This window comes from Panthera onca, chromosome D3, assembly GCF_046562875.1.
Source record: "Panthera onca isolate mPanOnc1 chromosome D3, mPanOnc1 haplotype 2, whole genome shotgun sequence".
In the NCBI taxonomy this organism is placed as follows: Eukaryota; Metazoa; Chordata; class Mammalia; order Carnivora; family Felidae; genus Panthera; species Panthera onca.
Genome location: NC_138350.1, coordinates 80497057 through 80514592, shown reverse-complemented (window position 1 = coordinate 80514592; position 17536 = coordinate 80497057). Strand labels below are relative to the sequence as shown.

The window sequence follows — 17536 nt, the reverse complement described above, 5'->3', positions numbered from 1 at the left end:
TTCCCAACAGTGGGGCTCCTTGCAGGATCAATTCTCCCCTTGTCTCCTTTATTGTGTGGGGTTTTTTGGTCCCCCAAAATGAGACATGATGCTTGATTCCTGGGAATTGAGGTATAACGGTCTTATGGTCTAAAAACCTAGTGGAAGGACAACAAACAAATGGTTGTGTGGAGACATGTTTATTTTTTATATATTTGCCATTTCACATAAGTTATAGACACAACCATGTGATACATTAAGGCTGGAAATGCACATAACATACATTTTCCTGTCGTTCACTGCTTTCTTCTGGGTATTTGTTATAAAGGGCATGGAAGGACTACTACTCATTCTTCATTATACAAATGAGCAAATCCATTTTTTTAGGTAGAAAAGTAACTGATCACCTGCTTCTCTAACTATATCAGCTTCAGCAACTGGCGGTGAACAATAACAAAAGCCATTATATAAAATAATAAATAATACAGTAAAAGTCAATGTTACAAAATAAACTAAATAGTAAGGAAGAACTAAATGGAACATCCTTCCACTTAGAGACCAAATGGTTAACAGGGTTGCAGAGTTATGGTTGACAGTGGTCTAGTTATTTCTGTACTTATCATTAGCGTGTAGTAGAAGTTGTTCAGAGGGGAAAAAAAAACCAGAAATAGGTAGAAAAAGTCTCTAAATGTTTGGCAACTAACAGCAATTCCGAGGCTTACAGTTCATACTACAAAATCCTGTGCAGAAACAGAACTTTTCCACTTTAGGGTGAGACAAACCTGCCAAAAAAGAGAATGTTCTTAGTGATTTTGTGCAGGATAAAGAAGAGAAAAGGATGATCCGCCACAAACTGTGGGCCACCGTGGCCAGTTCTGCCTGACATCGTGGCCCCGGTGCCAGCGGCTGCCTCAGTGCCCTCCTCGTTCACATCCACAGTGGCCTGATGGAACACTTTGGACAGAAACAGGTCATTCCTTTCAGACATTCCAGAGAAATCGGCCTGGCTCTTGCTGAAGGCATCCTCTAGGCCCATGCTCCTGAGAATGGATTGGAGCTCATAATGCTCTTCTAATTTGAACTGGGGCAGGTACACTTCCACATCATCTTCGGCCATCGTGTCTTTGCTGGTCCACTTAATGAATTTATCATAGGTTATTTCCCTTTCGAGCTACAAATCCACACATTAAAAAAAAAAAGTCAGTAAGTGCTCGCAAAAGAAGGAAAACAACTTAAAAGTCTAATGTTAAAAATCAATGACTTTAGGGCACCTGGGTGGCTCATTGGTTAAGAGTCTGACTTTGGCTCAGGTCATGATCTCGTGGTTCATGAGTTCAAGCCACACTTTGGGCTCAGCTCAGAGCCTGGAGCCTGCTTGGGATTCTGTGTCTCCCTCTCTCTCTGCCACCCCCCCCCCCCACCTCCGGCTCATGCTCTGTCTCTGTCTGTCTGTCTGTCTCTCTCTCTCTCTCAAAAATAAACAAACATTTAAAAAAAATCAATGACTTTAACTTTACCACATTGTGGGTGATATAAAAATTCAATACACTGGTAAAATTTTTGCAGGAAGTTAGCCTGTGTGACATATTTTAATGCTCTGAATGAAAGTTTGTGACGTGCACATTTATTACTAACCAATTTATGTGTCTGTGAGAAACTGTATACCACTTTCTAAGGTGCAGACATGTTTATCAGGGAAAGTAAGTTTAGCTCCAGAGGTTTAAACCAATACAAGCTGGAACAGCTTACCAACTCCAAGCCAGTAGACATATTCCCAATTTCATCTGGAAGCAACAGGAACATGCTAACATCTCCAGCGTATGGGAGTTCTAGAATCTGAGTCTTTAGGTCCCCTATGTATCCAATGTTCAGGTCTTCACGCAGGTACATCATCTGAACAGGTGTGCGCTGAGTCTAAAATTATTAAAAAGCAAAATAAGGAAGTTGATATTAAGATGTCAAGAGTTTTACAATTAGACATAAAAGAGAATAGATTCGGCTTAGGTGTTGAGGAGATATATTCTTAAAAGTCAACAAAACAAATTATTTGTATGCCCTTATAGTTATTTTTAAGATGGACAATAATAATAATTATAATAACACTAAAATATTTGTTTAGTACCTGCCATGGGCCAAGAATTCCTTGAAATCTCATTGAAACCTTACGACGGCCAAGTGTTATTGATCACAAAAATGGAACACATGGAAGATAAATAAGGTCTTGTCTGGTCAGTGGTAGAACCCTCGCGGCGGAGCCTACATCTACATCCACGATTGTATAATTACAAAGCCCATGGTCTCCACCACTATTCATATGGCCTCTCAGAAAATTACTGAGTGATACTCAGTAGTTTGAAAGAGTCAACCCACTGTCCAATGTGCATAATGTATGACGAGCAAGTCAGTGTCATGTGACCAGCTTCCAAACGTCCACTCAATATATCCCCCAGGCATCACCGTTCTTGGCCACTACTGAAAACTGCCAAGGCTTCACTTAACTTTGTGACATAAGTGACAGAATGAATGTGGTCATTAACAAATAAACAGAGAATTCCCTCAAATTATTATAAAATTGGGTAAAAAAAAAAAAATCAGCCCGAAGGATGGCTTGGCACTGTGACAACATAATTCCTAGATTCACAGCCACTGAAGGCAATACTTGAAGAGAAACAGTTTATGCAGACTGTTCAGTTGATGCATGGTCTTTAACTTTTCTTCCTCTGTCTTGGCTAAGATCCTAAAACATATTTCAGGAAAATTCATAATTCATCTTGTCTCATACCGCATTCACACGGAAAGGATAAAGCCTGTTTAATTTCTTCTCAAACGGAGTTTTCCACTTTCCTTTGAAGTAGACAGCATTCACCAGGACCATCTTGGTGTCCCTGTCTACAGAACCTTCAGGTAACAAGTCTGGGATTTTGCCTATGGAAAACATGACACATGTTAGGTTTCATGACCAAGAAGCGTGACCTTACTATGATTTGAAATCCTTGGAGTCACCATCAAACTCATCATCTACAATTGTCAAACTCTGCAGAGGTGATGGCCTCAAGCTCAAGTTTTTCTCCCAATTTATTCAAAGCATAAATAAAGCAGACCACATTTCTCAGAAGGTTTGCAAATTCCAAGAGAAAATGGAGGAGTAATGCATCGAAAATTTAGAATGACCATCAAACTTGGAAAGACTTTCACCTCCTTTGTTCTCTCAAAGTCTCTCAAAGTTTGGTGCTCCTTCTAGATCTGGTCCAGACAATCAATGGGTCTGATCCATGGATCCATTCAAAAACTTTTTTTTTTTTTAAAGTCCTGCTAGACCTTCACTAGGAGTCATACAGAAACAAGAGGAGAAAAAAGGAAATACTGCCCTGGTGGGGCTGAGAATATTGGAAGAGGCATTCAAAACCAGCTGTCAAACAATGTGTAAGAAACTATGAGATTGCAAAGTCCCATGGCAATGCAGAGAAGGGAATACAAGAGTGTGCCCGGGAAGGAAGGTTCTCAGAAATTGGAACATCCAAGGATGGCTTGGCATTGTGACAATGTAATTCCTAGATTCACAGCCACTGAAGGCAATACTTGAAGAGAAACGGTTCGTGCTCTTCCAAAAAAGCAAAACTTCCACATGTCTCCTGAATTCTGCAGTTTTTACTTTCATTTCTGTTAATCTTCACGTTCTCTGCTTCCTGTGTGTCCCCAGTTCATCACTATTTTAGAATAGTAATTTCAAAATCCACAATAGAAATGAATAACAGAAGTAGATGGACTATTTTCAGAGAAACAAAAATATTTTTGAAATTCTACAGGGCTTAATTCATATGCTTTTTCCCAGTATGGGAGCCGGGAAACCCAGCCACGCCAAACTATTGCCAGAAACAATGTTTTACACACAAGAGTCACGTGAAAAGTTGTTTTTTGCCTAAGTTACCAAACAAACTCTTTAAACATCCAAATGAAGAATTCCAGAATGAGACTAGGGATCAAAGAAGAGGAACCCCCAGCTTCACCACTCACTGATAGTGAAATCTTGAATGAGTTGATTAACATCTCAGGGGCCTGGAGTCTACAACCCTAAAGGGGTAAATTTGGATAAGTTATCTCCAAGGACCTTTCCAGTCCTAACAGCTCATTAATCTATGAAATACCAAAACAGCTCTGCCTTCATAATAATCTCTGTTTTTCTTCTTAGAAATCCATCTATATGTTGCTATTCAGTAATTATTTGTTTAAGACCTATAATTCTACGTGGAAATTTGGAAGAATGAAGGCTTTCCATTATCAGCCAAAGACTGTGCTAATTTTTGCGAGGACACAGGAGAGGTGGACATATTGGCCCTCCCCGCGAGTATGGTGGTCTATGTGGGATGGCAAAGTTAACAAAATCAAATCCATTCGGTAACAGTTCAAGGCTGTACAAGGCAAACCTTAACAGGCATCATGAAGCTGACAAAGCACCAAAGGAGTGGAGAAGAGGGGGAGATGAGAACGTGGCTGGAAGATGCCTCTAGGCAAGGCTAGGACTTTGGTTTGCCACTTAAACTCTGAAGTTAAGGAACGCATAAAAAGTAAGCATGGCGGTAGGAATGAGCTCGAGAGCCAAGAGTGGTGAAGCACAGGCTGTTGGATTAAACTAGAGTCTGGGTTCTGTTTCATTTGCCATTTTCAGCCTCCTTCGCATGTTCAGCGCCTGGCACATAATATGTGATGGATAAATACCATTGTTGACTGAAGGATTGAATTCAGGAACAACGGACGGAAGGTTTAATTAAGTTTGAGTCCTTGTGACGAATACAAAGTGAGGCAGGAGCCTTCACAAAGAATTGGGGGCTTGAGCTGCAACAGCAGAAGTGGTTTATCAGGGACCAAAGGAACTTCACGGCAGATGGACTCTGAATGGTGAAAAACAGTTAAAATAGTTTTCTGGCCCCTCTCTTTCTACTGCCGATGGTCTCACACCGGTTACTCACTGGAGGGTCACGTCTCTTTTCTTTGTTTTTGTCCACAGTGGACACAGAGCACAATGATTTCAGTTCTGATTATTTCCTACATTGGAAAACATGTCTGTCTGCTGTCACAGTCCATCCCAAGGTCACATCAAAATCAGATTATTTAAGTATTTAAGTACCAAACTTACATCTTCCATTAGTTAGACCTCAACTATTTTTCTCACTTAAAATGCCACTCAGCTAAACAAGAAAAAGATTACATTAAGCAAATAACTAAGATTGGGTGAATTTTAAGGGAGTTAGGGCTAAGTATAGGAATGATTTTTTTTTTTTTTTTTGGTAAATAGATCAGAGTTTTATAAGAGAAGAACAGAAAATAATTGCTTTGGTTTTACCTTTGGTTTGAGTCTTGACCCAGGAATTAATCTCTTTTCTGGCTTCTTCTGCACATTCTAGGAAGTCAAGCGCCTGGGGTTCCGTAGAGTAGTATTTATTGGACAGTTGTATATATTCCTTTAAAACAAGAAATGGGCCGAAGGTTACATCGAATATATACCGAACAAGTCTTAGTATAATTGTAAATCACGAGCTCTCCTATCAAGACTCAGGGGCCTGAGTAGGTAGGGGTAGGGGTGGAGGGGGATGGGGGGGTTGGGGGGCTGGAAGAGGAAATGGTGTGGATTATAAGTGCTCTGTTGACCCTCTTCCCCACACTCATTTGCCCTCCTGCACTGTGCGTTATAGACACTAGGAAGGAGGGAAAGGCTGGGCTTGTGGTAGCAGCTCTGGAAATCACTGTCCCTCTATATTTAGGACTCATTCTGCACACGAGGCTTTTGCAGCCATGGGAGGGGTCATCCAACAAAGGGAGCCTGCCACGACCAAGGGCGTTCAGGAGCCTTAGGGAGCTTGCGTGGAACTCTGATTCTCTCCACGACTGCAGATTCTCTCAGACTACAGCTTTGAAAGTGACCTCATGGCAGGTTGGGGGCCTTGCAATTTCAATTACAGGTTTCACTTACTTCCTTGAATCTCGCAGACTTCTCTCCAAACAGCTTATTGACAGTCTCCAATAAATACCCCCCTGTGGATGCGTTGATTGCAGAGCTGAGCGAATGGAAAGATGAATGGATTTTATCTCCAGCTTGTGCCTTAAACAGAAAAGAGGGACTCTATTTATATAACACAGGACGACTAAACAAGTTATTTCTTAAGCAAACATTTTTTTTTTCAATGCAACAATAAAATGCTGTATTAAGGTATACTTTTTTCTGACGCTTTAGAGGAATCTCTGAGGAAATACTTTTGATGCAGTGCATTAAAACTAATGAGGTAATGTTTCACTTGTTTCAAATTTTGCTGCGCCTACAGGTTGTACTTAACCGTGAAGTGACCGACATCTTAAAGAAAGTGAGGCTTCTTTTATGATTTCCTAAACTTCCAGGTCTCTAAGGAATTTTATTACATTAACATTTAAAATCTAGAGGGGATCTAGAAAAAGTTCATATAATGCCTGAAAGTACCCATTTTACAATTAAAGGGCAGTTTGTGCAGTGGAAAATCTGGGTTTTCGGAAGTCTTAAAAACAAAGAGGAATTCTGATCCTCAACCCCGAGTTTGTAAGCATGATGGTAGACAATGGGGCTTAGTCACTGCAGCAGCCAAGCCCGGAACCCTGCAGATGGACTGTCCCAGGTGTCACGGGAGACCTGGCTGAGTCTCCATATTGAAGGGGGTCTCTCCACTGCCTCTAGCCCATAATTCCTTGGGCAGTGGACAGATGGAGTACCATTCCCAAGAAGGAAGCTATGGGAGGTATCTCCCCCGCCTAACTCACAAGCGTGATTATGGAAGTTGTTTATTCAATAGGAGCACATCTATGCCCAGTTCTTGTAAGTTAGCTGGATAGCTTGTGTTTAAGGAAATAGAGTACTGAGAAAAGATATTAGTCTGAGATAGACAGATGATAAATAGATACATACACACACACACACACATTACACACATGGACAGATGATAGATAGAGGGGTCTGGAGGGAGATCTAAGTGTCGATGGTCTCTCACAAAATCACTGGGCACGACCTACCCCACTCCTCAAGTTTTGGTCACTCCTTACCTTCTCCTACCTGGAACTCTTCATCCGTGCATGTGTATTCTAGGAGTTGCTACCACAGTTTCAGAATAAATTACACATGCCCAGCTCCGGGTGTGATCAAATTTAGACTCAGTCTTGGCCTGAAAGTCATAAAGTATAGCTTCTACCCTGGCCCTGCCCGTGCTTCGCGGTGTGCCTGTAGGATATTTATTTAAGGGTTCTGAGTCTCAGTTTTCTTTCGATGAACAGGGGAAGTTGTACTAGTTTCTTTCCTTGTCTAACATTGTGACTTTAAGACAAGAAGATTCCAGAAATAAAATACAAAAGAAATTAGGAACCAGTGAGTCAGATACCTGCAAAATAGCCTCAGGATAAGGGCCCTTCTGGATCTGCTGCATGAGTTCACAGCCCGTGAACTTCTCCGGGGTCACTGCAGGGACGTCATGGGCTCCAACTTTGTTAAACTGAAACACCTACAATTGGAATTAGAGGGAATAGATTTATGAGTATATTTTCCTGCTAGATTACTTGACCTGTAAACCAGTGGCAATCAAGTACCTCTTAGTGGTCCTGTCTGTTTCCCTGCCTTTGCGTCGGGGAACGAGCACAGATACTCTTTATACAAAATATACTAGAATATATATTGTATTATAATATAAAAATAATATATATTTTTACATAATATATAAGAAATTTCCCTCATAGAAAACAGCCTGAGTTATTTTATATTAATCCATATGCTGGCCATTTTGACAACAATTTGTTATTATGGAGATGATTTATAACCTCTTCACGAAATCATCTAAATTATCATCCAGCCCATAAGTTGCCTTGATAAAAAAATGCCAGTATTTTGAAGAAAGTAATAAAGTTAATTTGTGACCTCCCTTTTCAACGGCCTTATGTACTACATACTTTTAATCTGTCAAAAACTACAAGACAAAGTCAGTTTGAGCATAAAAACAGCTAATCTTAACAGGTATCGCCTAAAATACTCGCACATACCATATTACACATAGAAATGAACATCCAGGTGGGGGGCAGGTGACAGGGGTCAGTTGACATTATGAACCTCTTTATGTTGTAGGTGGCAGATCCAGATATCACAGTGAAGCTGGCAGGTGCAGACTGGCCCTCTATGAAGCTGCCTCAGACTCCTTCCCAGCATTACAACTTCCCAGCCTGGCCTCTCCAGTCTCAGCACCCCCAGGCTGGCCCTGTACCCAGGCCTCCCGCCAGCCTCCAACAGCCCTTGGGTCCCACTGGTCCTGCGGCACATCCCTTGTGGGGCCCACGGTGAGGAGGAACTCATCTGGTAAACAGACTGATGGCGGGGACTCGGCTACCAAAGGAAAGGCAGGCTTATCCAGCCAGGGGATGAGTGTCTGGGTTGGAAGGAAAGGTGGCAGGGGTTGTGGGATCTTTCTCTGCTCCTCAGATTCTACACCATAAGTCCTAGCTGACCTTCTGAAGAGAGGTGGTCCTACTCTGTCCCTGAAACAGCATTTCTGGTTTTCATCCCTCCTAGGGAGGTTGATGCTTAAATCAGGAGTCTCCTGGGTAACACTAAAGCCTTCCTGAGACACTGCAAAGCCTTCCTGAATCATTGCAAAAGCCCCTGTAGAAACTGGGAAATGGGAGGGGGGACCCTGGGCCGTGCTGAGTCATGGAGTAAATAGGGAGGCAGGCACACTACCCGGATAGGCAGCTGAGCCGGGGCGGGTCTGTGGCCTTATCCTGAACAGAAGAGCTGGAAGAGAGGCACCTGGGTGGCTCAGTCAGTAGAGCGTTCCAACTTCAGCTCAGGTCATGATCTCACAGTTCATGGGTTTGAGCCCCGTGTCGGGCTCTGTGCTGACAGCTCAGAGCCCAGAGCCTGCTTCCGATTCTGTGTCTCCCTCTCTCTCTGCTCCTCCCCCACTCATGCTCTATGGCTCTTTCTCTCAAAAATAAATAAACATTACAAAAAAAGTAAAAAATAAAAAGAGCTAGAAGAAACACTCCTTGCTTGCATGCCGGTCTCACATAGATGTGTGCTACCAGAGTTCATCCTTTCGATGTCTTCCTTTCTTCCCACTACAACACCACTGTCTTTACCAGCCGCACCAATTTTCAACAATGCAGCCTCTTCCTGCCCCTGCTTCCTTATCTGCAAAATGAGTATGGTGATCATAGCCTCTGCCTCATAGGATTGTGTAGCATGGGGGCAAATTCATAAAACGCTCTTAGAAAGGTGCCTCGCTAAGGCACTAATAAAGCATTAGCTGTTAGATCAAGGACTGCCAGCAGCTGCTTTTCATGTTATCTCTAATCTGCACAACTGTCTTGCAGGCTGGGTATTTCCATTCTCATACTGTAGATGAGAAAACTGAGGTGCAGGGACTTTCAATGCCTTTCCTCACACACCTCATAAAGAGTGGCAAAGCCACCGCTCAAACCCAACCTGGCCTGTCCCCCAAGTCCTTGCTTCCTCCTCCAAGCCAACCAGTCTATTTTTCTTTTTAGTAGAGAATTAACCAAATTTGCCTTTAAAGTTTAAAATCCGTACATGCAGCGGAGTTACAGGAAAACAGCATAAAATCCTTGCATAGACCCACGAGCTTAAAGCTCTTTCCCGATACGGAAAAGCTGTACTGTGCCCAGAGTGACCAGCAAGTTCATTTGCCTTTGGGATCAAAATCTATTTTTCCATTTTAACAACGTAGAGCACTTACTTCACTTATCATTTTCCCTCAAAACATATTGCTTCTGATCCCTTCTTCATTAAAAAAAAATTGAGACCCAGGGCGCCTAGGTGGCTCAGTCGGTTAAGCGTCCGACTTCAGCTCAGGTCATGATATCGGGGTCCATGAGTTCAAGCCCCGCGTCGGGCTCTGGGCTGACAGCTCAGAGCCTGGAGCCTGCTTCGGATTCTGTGTGTGTCTCCCTCTCTCTCTCTGTCCTCCCCAACTCGTGCTCTGTCTCTCAAAAATAAATAGACATTAAAATTTTTTTTTTAATTAAGACCCCGCCATTTTCTAAAGTTTGCAACGCAGCTCACGGTTTGTCTTTTTTCAAGGGGAAGAAAATTAAGAGGAAGAGGTGTTGCCAAATGTTGCTGGTATCAGAGTTGAGCAACCGAATTTTGTTGAAAGTCTTGATGGCTAAACTACCAAACACACACAGGGAGTGATGGTTTTTTTCTTCCTTTCCTCCTGCAGTGAGATTGGCTAACACTCTTTCTGTGAACCACCTCAACCAAGGCCCAAGGTAAATGGGTCACTGTGCACCTGAGGACGCATCTGCACTCAGCCACGGTTCTCATGGGAAACGCAAACATGGCCAGGGGCACTTTGGTGTGACTCAAACACAGTCCGTGCTTGTGAGAAAGTGGAGCCTGGATTTCAAGCACACAATGTCAAGGTTTGTGTGTCTGTGAATCTGAAAGAATCTTAATTGCGTGATGACCGTATCTGGCTCATGGACCGAGGATGTCTCAGGAACATGTGCCTTTTAAATGTACCGAATTCATCCCGTGGGAGCGCCGTGGTGCGGGGTTCAATGTATTTCCAAGGCCCTTGACTCAGCGAAAGTGTCCCCTGACTGAGCTTATGTCCCTTCACCAAGGACTGAAGCCAGCGGCCTTGACGTAAATACCTCACAATGCTGCTGCACACCCTGCGGACCTCGATTTGGAAAACGGGGCCATCGTGCCACACCCCATTTTGTTGACATGACCCCATGGGGTGGATAACGTGGCCGAGGCCCTGTGATGTCACACGCTCCCCTTGTCTCTCCAGCAGTGTGGTGACCAACTCTTCATGACACTCTCTTAAAACCACTGGAGGGATTCTTTGATTGTGTGAGGAGCGGACACATCACAGCGGTAGAGCCATTGAAAGAGCCTGATCTAGGGGCGCTTGGGCGGCTCAGTCAGTTAAGCCTCCGAATCTCGTTTTCAGCTCTGGTCACCGTCTCATGGTTTCATCAGTTCGAGCCCCGCATCGGGCCGTGGGCTGACAGCGTGGAGTTTGCTCGGGATTCTCTCTCTCTCCCTCTCGCTCCCTGCCCCTCCCCCGCTCGCACTGTCTCTGTCTGTCGCGAAACAAATGAACAAACTTAAAAACAAAACAAAAACCAGAGCCTGATCTAGGAGTGAAGAAACCGCAGGAGACCCTGGGAGCTGCTGGGCTCACACTGCCTTGTCTTCCAACTGTAAAATGACACTTGTCTTAAAGCCAAATGAGATAAAGCACGCAAGATGCTTTGGAAAGTATAAACATTATGTTATAAGACACCGGATGTTGTCACTGTTTCCAGCCTTGCACGAGCAGAAACTCTGGTGCGCCCTCTGCACTCGACTCGACGGTTGTGAGTTTCTGTGGTTTAGCGGTTCTGCAGATTTGAATCTAGGCCACTTGTGTCGTAAGGGCACGTTACGATTGTTGCAGTCAAGCTACCTCCAAACCATGATATTGCGATTCTATCATTCCACTCAGGAATGACCCAGTCCTGGTTTGGGGCTTTCACAAACACTTACCCTGGCCATCTGGTCTGCAGTGTTGCCCCTGGCACCGAGGTAGACCATGGCCATGGTGGATGAGATACTCCAAGGGGAGAAGAAGAGATTCGGGGTGGAGCTGGTGTTTGCCAGATGCTTGAAAAAATTGAGGGCGAATATCGTGTTTGCCACATAAAGGTCTTCCATTATTTCAGCCTAGAAGGAAAGTGAGGAAGGAAAAAAAAAAAAACAGCTCTAAAATGTGACTCAATATTTTGGGTGATATCAGCAGAGTAGCACAGGGTGTACCCTTCACGGGACAGGGGCTCCCTCTCTGCTCTTCCTTTATGGAACCACATGAAGTAGAGGCCGGAGGGTGTCATGCTCATGTGACCTGTGCAGCCACAAAGGGCTCCGTGCTTGGTGAGATGCTCTGCTCTCACCAGCATGAGTAACTTACTCATAAAATAATGAAACTTAGTCATTTTAAACAGGGGGTTCTGCATTTTCTTTTTGCATTGGATCCTGGGGATGATGTGGCCGATCCTGAGATGTAGTGAACAGCTAAAAGATGAGTAGTGATACTCCACACAATAATAATAACAATAATAACAATAAACAGCGTCCATTAGATTCTTACTATACAACCGATGCTGTCCTAAACATTTTACCAACTATTTAATTCTTGCCAAACCCCGTTGAGAAAGGCATTGCTATTCATGTTTTACAATGGAAGAAACTGCTGCCCAGAGCATCAGAGAAGTGACCAGCGTCCCTCACCTGGGAGGGGCAGGACTAGGCATTGAAGCCAGGTGGGGTGGCCTCCACGGTCATGCTCTCAAGCTCTGAGCTGCATCCACAAATATACAGCACGCACAGAAGCAAACACACACATATTCAAACGTGTGCCACATGCACACTTATTCTTGTTGGCCCCGGGTTGAGACTGTCAATCTTCTTTCAGATTCCCTGCTTCTAGAAGCGGCTTAGAGTCATTGTTTGAGGGTTGGTATTTTCACCCAGCTCCTACCTCCCGTCCCCCCGACCCCCACCACACACACACCTTCATCTGCAGCCGGCTATGAAACAGCTCCCTCTGCTAGGGAGTTCAGTATGGGGGTGCTGGAAAGGCCACCTGCTTCTCCCGACACCCTCTAGCAGGAAAAACCATTGTAGGCAAAACCATAGAGATCATCCTGGGAGCATGAAACACGCACGTGCACGCGCGCACACGCACACACACACACACACACCCTATCACCACCTGAAGATAAAGGACAGACACACCTTCCGTGACCCAAGACTCCGTGTGCAGAGGAATGCATGGACACACCCGAGGTGTGTAGGTATCTGTTAGTACTGGCCAGTGATCATTTCTCGACTGTGTATTATGCTCTCACGGTGGCTTAAAACACACCCTATAATTAACCAAAATATATAAATCTGCCACATGACGCTGACACTCACGATCCCACAGGAAATCTTCTTGTGACCGTGGCTTCTCAGAGCTGAGGAGGGGCTGAGGGTAGGCCCCAAGGTGAAGGACATGCTGCATCTGTAGGCTTGGCTCACTCAGCAGGCTTCCGAACAAGGGCCAGCACTCACTTTCCTCCCAAACAAGGGCCAGCACTCACCTTCCTCCCCATCCGTGGCTGTCTTAGGTGACCACTTGGGTCATGAACCCTTCTTTTTAAGAAAAGTATTGCCATTTTGTTTCAAGGTTTCTCATTTGTATTTTATCAGGACACAGTTGTAAATTAAGCAAAAGTTGTCCCTGAAACTGTCATCTCTTCTCATTCAATCCTCACAGGATCTGCAAAAGGTAGATACTTTGCCTTATAGGTTACCTCCTGATGCTGAGAGAGGCTAAGAAACTTGCATAAGGTACTTGCAATGGTGCAGGGGTTCAAGCCTAGGTCTGCTTCAGAAACCCACTCGAGCCAATGCCCCCCACTGCCTGTCCTGCTGGTGATGAACTGCACTGTTGTGTGTGAGAGTTTGGGCAAGTTACTAGCTTGAGAAATGCTAGAAAGAGGAAATGAAAATAGGAAAGTAGTGAGTCTGTTATGCTCCTAGAAGGAGTATTAAGTTAAAAAAAGAAAGAAAGAAAGAAAGAAAGAGAAAGAAGAAAGAAAGAAAGAAAGAAAGAAAGAAAGAAAGAAGGAAAGAGAAAAAGAAAAGAAAAACAAAACAAAAAACCTCACTTTTGTTTTTTCTTGCTTCATCACTGAGATTAGATGAATTTGGGTGACTCAGAAATTTGTTTCCTCTTCCTTCTACTGATGTAAAACCATCTGTAAGTTAATTAGGCTTATTGGGCAGATGATTTTTGTAAATTATATCAATAATATTTTGGAAACAAACTGAGAATTAGCATAATAAAAAAAATATTTCTCTAACCTCGTATGAAAAATGTAAATAAGGCCCCAGAGCCAGAAAAACGAACTGTAGGCTTCTCCTATATCGAAATCTTCATAGTCTCCTGTGTAGTAGGTCACTTTGACACTAACAAAACTTAAGTGTAAGTTTAAGTGTCAAGACAAGCTATTGGGGAGGCTTTTAATGCCAAGTTAGATTTCTGGCGACTGTATAAAGAAAAAAAAAGTAAATAAGGACAAAATTCAATTGTCCCATACGCATTTGCTTCTTTTAAAAAGTCTAGCTTTTATTTTTTAGATAAAGTGCAATTAACCGCACGTAACATAAAACAGTAATATGTCACGTCTATACTGCCGTTACTAAATTCCTTCAGAAGCGTTGTTTTGTTTAATTTATGTAATCACTTGCCCAGGAGAATCTAGTAATATCTAGTTACCAAAGGATAAACATGCAGTTTGCCCAGTTAGTGAGCTCCGAAGCCACGAATCTCAGTCTTCTGATTCCGAGCCTGGTGCTTTTCAAATGGGGTTTGAGAAGCTTTTAGCCTTCCGAATCTATCAAGGCTTACGGAGAGTGCGTTTCCTCTCAGACAAGTCCACGGCTCACATTTGGGAGGGAATCTGCCCAAGACAATGTCAAACTGACATCCCAGAATGACATCAAATAGCATAATTGCCCCAAACAGGTAACACCTGTTGGGATTTCTTAACTCCCACAATTTACAGTTTCATTACCTTCCAAATATCATGCCGCTAATTAAGGTTTAATATTATCACGGAGAAGAATAAATGGAGAGCATATGTGGGGCTGGGCTCCGTGACAGCTGTGTCACTTCCTGCAACACACGTTGACAAGTGTGCACTGGGACTCGGCACACGAACCAAGAGGTGGGGAGGGGCCCCCAGGCACACCATCACAGCCCTCTTCCCATGGACACTGGATGCCAGCTCTGAGTTTGCTGTGGCTTGTGAAACAGTTTTGCGACTACGGGGTGGGAGTACTTAGAAATTGACCACAAACATCAATGCAAAGAGAAAACAGTAACTTTCAGGAAACCTCCCACCCAAACTTATACATTCCCTTCCCAACAAAATCAAAAGCAATTCCTGTTGTTCGGTGACTTTCATAATGAATGTCTGTTTATGGTTATTAAATTATTTATGAAACTATTACTTCCACCAATCCAACAACTAGTTTGGCTAATTCTTCTCTTTCACTAAATTGACCAGTTATAAACTAAACTTCAATAGATAACACTCTGGTGTTAAACTGACCCAACCCAGTTTGCTTCATTTCTGGTTTCTGATCGTTATAAAGACCGTCATCTTTTTTAAAAAATGTTTTATGATATTGATATACAATTTATAGTTTACCTTCCTTGCCTAAATGAATATATGTTAATCAACCTTACTCTTTCCATCAAATTCAGTGCCAAAACCCTACTTAGTAAAGAACATCCATATTCTAACCTGTTCGATGAATTTGGCATCATCACCTGCGTGTGCACTTTGGTTCGGTTAATGCTACACAGGCATTTGCTGGCTCCTGAGATTCAAGATTAAGTCTTAATTTAGTGCCATATTAAATGTCAATTTGGTTCAATATTAAATGTAAATTTAGTTCAAATCTTAAGTGACAATATTTTCACTTAAAAAAATCTAAACGAGAGACATGCCCCTACATTTTTACTCTTTTTCTAAAGACATCCCACACTTTAATTTTCATTATATTAGTAATAGCAGCAGGAAAGAAGAAGAAATGAAACCATATTTCATGGAGATGGCCATGAAAATCAGTGAGATACCTGGTTATTCCCGGAGGCACTCCCGACAGGAAACAGTCCTCAGCGAGCTGTCTGAGTACACACATGGAGAAGGCTGGTTTTATAAAGCTCTGCCCCTCCCACGGAACATTTTTTTTTTCCCTCTCTCTCCCTTTCTAATCTGTATCCTTTGAGTGATTCAACATTTTACTCAGAAAGACATCACTATTATAAAAATGCTTGTTTGCTAAGGCACCCTTTAAGAAATTTGTTCTAGAGGATGACGTCATTCAGAAACTTAAGAATTTTGCAATACCTACACATGCCTGTTAAAATTAGCTGAAGTCTGTCAGCCTCAGGTTCAAGTGTCCCCCTCTACACATGCGCCCAAGGACAGTGCCGAATTCTAAAACGTCCCTCTTATCTTTGTGCAGGAAAGGCTGGTGGGTCTTTGCAATATTTAAAGACAACGCAATCCTTTTTCTCTCTCGAGTGTAAGCAGCCCCCAAGCGACTCCTGGGCATGGAAAGGAAAAGAAAAACCACTATTTTTCCTCTTTGGAGCTTATTTTAAACTGTCTTAAATTTCTCCAACTGTAATTTCCTAAATGATTCTGGTTCCAGCCTAGTCCCCTGTCACCAGCCACACCCAAAGAACTTTCTATTTGCCCATCTTTCCAATGCAGATCTTATCTTCTATTATACAGATAAAATCCACTGTGTACTTGAAATTGACTTTTAACTGTAGAATCACGATGTTGAAAACTTGATTGAAGAAAATCACTAGGTGTTTCGATACAGCCAAAGGAATTTGAGGAACAGAAACAGATAAAAGACACAGTGAAAGATAATTTGGGTCTAAAACTGTTCGTAGTGCTGTAGCTTTTTGAAAAGTGCAACACACTGTGAAGGTGGCTTCTCTTCTCTTTGCTTTCCTGTTACGTATGGAAATCCCCAAGAAGGGATGAGTGGAAGTAAAATCATATCTCTTCTCCGCTGCTATGGGGAGCTCCATGGCCATGCGTGGGAGCTGGGTTGACAACCTGCATGTCGGTGAAACCAAGACTATGGATTTGAGCCCCGTGTGAGCTGCTTATCTTGGCTGTGGTTCACAGAACCAGATCGACCCTCACCTCATCTTGCTCGGTTGAGTCTCTGGCCATAATGAGTGGAGGTGCCTTAACCCAAACCCCTCGTTATTATCAGAGGGACAATGGGATAGGCGTGTTCTTCAGAATCTGTGTCTGGCAGCCAAAAGCCAAATTATGTGATTTTTTTTTTTTTTAATTGCTGGAAGATCTCAGGTCACATGAAAAAAAAGCTGGAATCCCACACTCAACAATGATTTTTCAACTCCTAAGTGCTCCCATTACATCAAATGAAATTTTCGGGTAGCCGTTGACACTTTTCCAAGTTATTCTTCTCAACAGGAATGCCTCCTCCCTTTTCCCCACTGACCCACATCTGTGAGGTTCTACTCACATCCCAGAGATCCCATGAAATCCAGTTTGATTTCTACAATCTTCAGTGAACTCATGCTATGCAGAACTGTACCTCTCAGAGCTACAACATGAAAATGTATTATTCATTGATTCACCATCTAATCGTGTGTGTTCTAAGTATTTTATTTGAGTGAACTTCTATTCCTCAGTAGATTCCACACTGGATTCCCCTTTAGCAGCAAGAACAGTGCTGAGCATCAAGTCGGTACTTACAAAATATCTTTTGACTGAGTGAAATGTCAAAATTTTCGAGAAAAGCCCTTTAGTGTGGTGAACAATGATAGGGATCCTGAGAGACTCAGAAAGCTCTAATTTGAATGTTCTTTCTGCCACTTATTAGTTGTATAATCTTGCACAAATTTCTTTCTCAACCTCTGTGAGCTTCAATTTCCTA

General features: G+C 42.9%; 1 protein-coding gene across 1 annotated transcript; it reads right to left on the bottom strand.

Moving 5' to 3' along the window:
- Nucleotides 1-163: 163 nt before the first annotated feature.
- On the bottom strand, nt 164-15823 carry SERPINB2 (serpin family B member 2). The gene is made up of 8 exons (XM_060614043.3): nt 15684-15823; nt 11540-11716; nt 7374-7493; nt 5948-6076; nt 5321-5438; nt 2762-2904; nt 1729-1893; nt 164-1150 (listed from the first exon to the last, which is right to left on the bottom strand). Exons 2-8 carry the CDS (start codon nt 11705-11707, stop codon nt 746-748), a joined length of 1248 nt encoding a protein of 415 aa, XP_060470026.1. The 5' UTR covers nt 11708-11716; nt 15684-15823; the 3' UTR covers nt 164-745.
- Nucleotides 15824-17536: the final 1713 nt, after the last annotated feature.

Excerpts from the sequence above, each read along its gene's own strand:
- SERPINB2 (XM_060614043.3), bottom strand. The coding sequence starts at position 11,707 with ATGGAAGACCTTTATGTGGCAAACACGATATTCGCCCTCAATTTTTTC. Across the intron at positions 6,077-7,373 it reads ATCCTGAGGCTATTTTGCAG|GCACAAGCTGGAGATAAAAT; the intron begins GTATCTGACTCA and ends TTTCTGTTTAAG. Across the intron at positions 5,439-5,947 it reads AGTCTGCGAGATTCAAGGAA|GAATATATACAACTGTCCAA; the intron begins GTAAGTGAAACC and ends CTTGTTTTAAAG.